Source organism: Populus nigra, chromosome 1 (assembly GCF_951802175.1).
Source record: "Populus nigra chromosome 1, ddPopNigr1.1, whole genome shotgun sequence".
NCBI classification, from domain to species: domain Eukaryota; kingdom Viridiplantae; phylum Streptophyta; class Magnoliopsida; order Malpighiales; family Salicaceae; genus Populus; species Populus nigra.
Genome location: NC_084852.1, coordinates 40,072,637 through 40,079,186, shown reverse-complemented (window position 1 = coordinate 40,079,186; position 6,550 = coordinate 40,072,637). Strand labels below are relative to the sequence as shown.

Here is a 6,550-nt window from a genome sequence, read left to right as displayed (position 1 = left end):
CACTGCCATGGGGCATCCGAATTGCCGATCAGTGGGTGATTTGATGCGGATCAGTCACTGTTTTATTACTGGGAAAATATGTCGGCTTAGGTTGATAACTTTGATTTTATCTTCAATAAGGCTTCCTTGTTGTTAATTTTGTGGTAGAAGATTATTCTTAGATTCGTGAGATACAAAGAGAAACTTGAAAAAAGAAAGGCTCAAATAAGTTAATTGGAAGTCCGAGAAATGGAAAGAAGTAGATGCTGTCTGAGAAATTAATATGGATTGTTCAACATCTTCAGTGTTTTTAAAGTAGATAGGCTCGATTTCATATATCTGTTTTTCATTGTGTTATAGATTTTGTAATTAGCAATAACAACTATTGTTGTCATTGGAAGTAAAATATTTTTTTTTAAATTCATTTTCTTATTTTAATATTGGATTTATTAAAAATTTGACTTTGTTGTTTATTTCGGCTTTCATTATACAGAGTTATCATGATCTTAAAAAACTTTCTCGGCGATAAGTTGGTGCTCAGTTTTAAAATCGTTTATTTTTTTATCATATTATTAAATAAAAGATTATTCTATAAAAAAACATAATTACTGAGAATTAGACTTCATGATTTATTTCAATTTATTTTTATAGAGTTATTGTTATATCATAAAAATATTCCGGTATTAAATTGGTATTTGATTTTAAAAGTATCTATTTTTTTCATTATATAATTAAATAAAAATAGTTTTTTTAAAAAAATTATTAAACTCAATGGAATTCATAACCCAACCTAAGTTAACCTGAGTTGATCCATTGTATCGCTATCTTAATTATTTTTTTTTCTAAAAAAAGAATCTCTTGAAAATATTTTTAAAATAAATCTAAATTTTTACTAGATCTAAATTTTTTTAACTCATTAAGTCGACCGGATAACGCCAAAGCAATTTCTATACAATATAATTTGAAACTTAGGCTAGATAAAAAATATGACTCGAGTTGATCCATTATATTGCTATCTTAATGTTTTTTTTCTAAAAAAAATATCTCTTAAAAATAATTTTAAAATAAACCTATATTTTTACTAATCATCTAAATTTTTTTCATCCACCAGAGCAACTTCTATACAAACATATCAAGAGATTTTACATTCAACCCGCTGAGTTGAGTTAAATGACCGTCACCCACCATAGAATAGTGCGGGGAATTATGTAGCGTATTTGGATTTTTTAGCATTGATGAAAGCATGTATTTTATTTTTGGATTGTCTATTTTTTCGAAGAAGAAGAAGGAGAGAGAGAAAAAAGAAAAGGAAAGAACATGTATAGTGATGTGATAATTAGCATGTCAATATGCTAACTTGGTAGTGAACATTGCGGGGCAACATGTTGCTCATTGATCTCCTTATGTTTCAAAAAGTATACTATTTCCGACATTTCATTTCAGACAAATTTCTAACAGAGTTACATTCGAATACCAAGCATCATTTATTTGGGGGAAGGAGGGAAACACAAGGAGATTGAAGGAAAAATGCCCAAGACTATCCTTTTCATTTATTCCATGAAGCGGAGATCTTCTCAGATATGAACTAGAAAGCTTTATACATTTGGGGGAGGCCAAATCTTGGCAAATAACTCCTCAACTCGCTTTGCTTGATTAACATAACCATCCAATCCAGCAGCCAGAAGCCCCACAGATGCAGGCCCCATTGCTGATGCAAGGCTTAATTGATCCCATTTAATAAGCTGAGCAGAAAGGGAAGATGAGTAAGAAAATCATTTAGCAGTAACTGATATAGCGGGCTCACTAAGATGAAGAAAACTGCTATAATTCATTTAAATGTTTTTTTTTTTTTCCTCATCCAAGCTAAATGTCTGGGATACAACTGAGGGGGGCATTTGTTTCTGGAAAATAAATATTTTCCCGGTTGGAAAAGTTGATAAGCGGAAAATAACTTATAGTCAAACTCGAAACACCTTTTCGGAAATCAAAATCTGAGCGGGAGAAATTCCTTTTTGATGGCAACCTTGAGTACCTTTAAACTTTAGAAAATGACTTACGGTTCTCAAGAGAGGAAAACATTTTACATTGGATCCACATAAATAAACAAGTTAAAAAATACTGTACAACCATCACATGCTAACACTCAATTGGGATCCACATCAATAAATAAGTTATAAAACTCTATTTGGCAAAAAGTTTTCGGCTCTTCGCATAAATGATCTTCATTTAAAACACCCAAACATCGGAAAATAATTTATTTTCTATAATAATGTTGTCACCTGTAAAATATTTCCCTAAATGCAGATTGGTTTCTGCAAAACAAACACCCTCTAAATGAACAGATTTCTTTTGTGACCAAATCTTACTCCTTTGGTCATGGTTTTCTAAAACCCTACAGAAAACAAATGTTGATAAATAAACCAAAAAAAAATCTGTGACTCAATCTCAAACAGGATGCAGATAGTTGCAAGCATAGGTTTATGTACATAAAATGGAAAGCACGTGCGTCTATTGTGTTAATGGAGACAAGAATGGATACAAGAATAATGGTAGCAATGTGACTCATTGGTTGTTCTAGCATACTGGTGATGCATGATGATTATGACCTAGATATAACAGTAGCATATTAGAAGAATACTATTATATTGATAGGTTCAGTAAGCACTGCATGATCCAACAGCACTACGAGATGCAACATGCACGTGAAACCTAAAATCATAGCTTTGTTCCCTCTTTGACAATTCTTCATGTGGTTTTCAAGAAATGCATTTTGCTTCACTCTGCTATGCTGCCTTAATTTAACATTGGAATTTGTGCATCTACAAGGAAAGAAACGAGAAGATGGAAATAAAGCAGACCTCTTCTTCACTGAAACTGTAAGCAGCAGCAGAATGTGGTGATAACCTCCGAACAAAAGAGTACTTCTCATCAGGAGTGGTTATAGACTCTTTCAGAGATTGCATTACTTTCAATGGTGCAATGATATAGTCAACCCTGAAAAGGAGGCGGAACTCATAAAGATAAAATACTGATCTTGATGTCTAGCTGCCCAATCCAATTTTCCAGCTAAATATGATAGGAAAAAGTGAGGTGTGTTACCCCAAGAGACTGAATAAATCTTGTTTGTTGCGAACTGCAGCAGCCATCAACTTCGATTTATACCCATATTTGTGGATGTAATTGTAAGCCTTTGTCACCTAAAATGAGTAACTATAGTATGTAAAAAGTCTTTCTTTTTTTCTTCAAAGAATAACTTTAAATTCTCTAGCTACTAAGATCTTGGGGATGCAGTAAAAAGCAATGGTGGTGTTAATTTATAAGTTGATCATCATCATTCATATTTGTATTAAAGCATCAATAGACTAGGTACGTGAAAATCAATAAGCTAAAACTTTAGTGCAAATTAAGAAATCAGTAAATTAGAGATAACTATTGTTTGACTAACCAGTGCCAACCCAGGATCCTCTCCTCTTTTCAGAGCAGCTTCAATCTCAGGGTCACCAGAATGGTTCCGTGACCAATCCTAGAAGATATAAAAATGCACTTTCACAATAAACTAATGTTTCAGCAGAAAATATTGGCATCTCTCAGTAGAAAGGAATGCTTACCCTAAGGCGTCCCACAAAAATCTGAATAACAGAAGCACCAGCTTGAGCGGCAGCGGCGGCTTGAACAAAGCTGAGAAACATGAGAAAACATCAATGTTCAGGAAACTTAAAAATGTATTGTCATCCTATGAGATATTGAATATCAGGACTCTGACTACAGCATTCATCTAAATAAGTTACTTTTGCAAAAACATTACAGAAAGTGACTGAGAGACAAGATGTAATGAAAAAAAAAAATGAAAACATCCAATGCCAAAAATAAGCAGGTAATCCACAAAGCATTAAAAAAAAAAAAACCTACTCATACAATGAGAATGAAAATCTAGTAATTTAGCTGTGCATTCAAATTAAGTCAGACAATAAAATATCCAAATCTAAAACAACAGATCAAACTCTATTAGGAAATAAAATTGCAGCTTGAGCAAATCATTCAGCAAATTAACACATGTACAAAGTCTCATCTACTCCTTTGAAGTTCTCAAAGCACAAAGTACAAGATTTGTATGGGGAAAAAATGAGGAAATGAAATGCATCCTCAAATGTCATAACTTCCAGACAATGTCATCAAAATCCTAAAACATTGCTGGATTGAAACAGTATGCACACTCGCCTTGGTGCACATGTAAGTTTATCCCAATAGATAAAATAAATCACACTTGCTAATTTGACATCAATGACTTATCAGTATTTTGCTAGTTCAATATAATTTCATTGCGGATTTTTGCATAGATCTACTTGAGCGAACAACAAGTACCTGTAAACAAAAGTCAAATGCGTCTGTATGCCCTCAGACTCCAACAATCTCGAGGCTTCTATTCCCTGCGAGAAGACAAAGTAATAGGGGAAGAAAGGGATAAAAAGAGTCATCAAAGTTATTGTTTCAAATGTGAAAAATTCTTAAGATTGCTAGTAAATATATTATTCTCAGATACCCACTTGCCAAGTTGCTGGAATTTTGAATAACAATCGCTCAGGAGGAACATCAATTTCACCGTATGACTTCAACAAGTCATGCACCTACATATGATATGTATACAACCACTATCACATAACACATCATGTCATCCGTTACACAAAAGTTGATATTTCTCGAGCATGCTCATAATCCACAAGCTATGTAAAACCAAAACACACGATCAGAAATAGAAATAAGATTTTATAAGACAATTACTAAAACCAACAGCCGAATTGGTGTTTGATCATTTTCTATAAAAGTTAAAAGGTGTTACCTTTCTAATAATGCCATGGGTGTCATAAGCCAACCGCGCATCCACTTCAGTTGAAACTCGGCCGGGTACCAATTTAGATAAATCACCTCCAACATTCACCAAAGCCTATAACAACACCAGCAACCCACGTCATCAATCCAACAAACAAAGTTCACATTACATGTATTTCCTAACAAGCAATCATAAAAATCCAACAAAACAAACCTTGTTAGCGAAACAAGACAATCTCAGCACATCGTTTTCAAGAGAAGAACACCCTGAATCAGCCAATGCGGTGTCCACAGCACTCTACAATTAAACCAAATTTCTAAAATCTATTTCTCACACTAGCATCGATCAAAATGAAAACAAGAATCCAAAATTCGATACTAAATGTTTGCTTACTCTGAATATTGTATCGGGCAGGCTACAGATACCCAAAAGAAGTGAAGAGCTAACAGTAGCAGCAGTTGGAGGAAACCTGTATATACATAAAACAACCAACATTAGCGGGGGGTGTCAATAAAAGCAACCCAGTTAAAGAAAGGGAAAAAAAAACAACAAATATACTTCTGGAAATCATCGAAAACGACAGTATCAGGCACGATCTCACTCAAGCTAGACACAGCATCCAATTCAGTGCTAGCACCTATAAAAAAGGGGGGATCCAAAATCAGTAAAGAGTTGCAGTTTAATAAAACGGGATATGGAGCGAGAGAGACCAGCATCAAGAGAAGAAGCACGAATTTGAGGAAATGAAGGGTTATGGAGCTTGAAAAAAATAGCATTTGAAGATAGTGATCCACTGAGTAACCTCAGTCTCCCTCCTCCTCCTCCTCCTCCTCCTCCTTTCTGTTTTCAAAACAAAGATCAGATAAATGAATGATGAAGCTATAAATAAATGCATTAATTACACAATAGTGATTACCTGGAGGATGGAGGATTTGGAGGATAGAGCAGAAGAGAGCGGAGATTGCAAGGAGAGTGACATTTTCTTTTTGTTTTGTTTCTTTAATGTTCTGTTCGAGAATAGAGATTGTATATATAGTATTGTACTTCTTTCTTCCTTCTTTGTTCTCCTAAAACGTGGATGAGATAGAGATACTGTGTGACATGTTTAAAAAGGGTAAAAATTATAATTAAAAGTATATTTTTAGTTTTGAAATGTATTAAAATAATATTTTTTATTTTTTAAATTTATTTTTTTATTAGCATATTAAAATTATTTAAAAAATATTAAAATTTTAATTTTAAAAATTTTAGAAATAATAAAACAATGGTTTAGATGCAATGAAAAACAGGCATATGTTGATTTATAATAATGTTTCTAGATTTTTATAATTTATTTTTAATACCTTTATTTTTGTTAAAATCTGGTTTGGCTTAGACCCCAGTTCATCCATGTCATAGATTAAATCACCAAGTTGGTTGGGTTTTAAAACAGTGATTTTTTAGATAAAAAAAATGATGTCAACCAATATTAATTTTTCAAATTCATGACATGAATTATTAGACTAGAAGCACTTTATCTGGAAAAACCACAAATCTCAATTCTTAACCAGTTAAATGTTATATAATTAACATGGAAAAAAATATCAATTACATAAAAGAATCCCAAACAAAAAAAAAGACAATTAAAACAATAAGGATTAAAATTTAAATACAAAATAAAATTCATTTTTGAATGAAAGGTGAAATTAAAAAGAAAATTAATTGAACAAAAGGACCCAAAAAAAAAGAATTAGGATCAAAGTA

The 6,550-nt window shown here is 32.5% G+C and overlaps 1 protein-coding gene across 1 annotated transcript; it reads right to left on the bottom strand.

Moving 5' to 3' along the window:
* Positions 1-1,349: 1,349 nt before the first annotated feature.
* LOC133686324 (uncharacterized) lies at positions 1,350-5,880 on the bottom strand. Its single transcript, XM_062106963.1, has 13 exons — positions 5,724-5,880; positions 5,518-5,647; positions 5,366-5,444; positions 5,201-5,276; positions 5,021-5,104; positions 4,817-4,921; positions 4,524-4,604; positions 4,342-4,406; positions 3,588-3,657; positions 3,425-3,502; positions 3,079-3,176; positions 2,838-2,973; positions 1,350-1,721 (listed from the first exon to the last, which is right to left on the bottom strand). Exons 1-13 carry the CDS (start codon positions 5,784-5,786, stop codon positions 1,575-1,577), a joined length of 1,212 nt encoding a protein of 403 aa, XP_061962947.1. The 5' UTR covers positions 5,787-5,880; the 3' UTR covers positions 1,350-1,574.
* Between the last annotated feature and the right edge of the window lie 670 nt (positions 5,881-6,550).

Bases quoted from the DNA above. Each gene is read 5' to 3' on its own strand.
- LOC133686324 (XM_062106963.1), bottom strand. From the start codon at position 5,786: ATGTCACTCTCCTTGCAATCTCCGCTCTCTTCTGCTCTATCCTCCAAA. The intron at 3,658-4,341 runs GTACTTGTTGTT...CATGTTTCTCAG, and splicing joins CATTTGACTTTTGTTTACAG to CTTTGTTCAAGCCGCCGCTG. The intron at 3,503-3,587 runs GTAAGCATTCCT...TATATCTTCTAG, and splicing joins TTTTTGTGGGACGCCTTAGG to GATTGGTCACGGAACCATTC.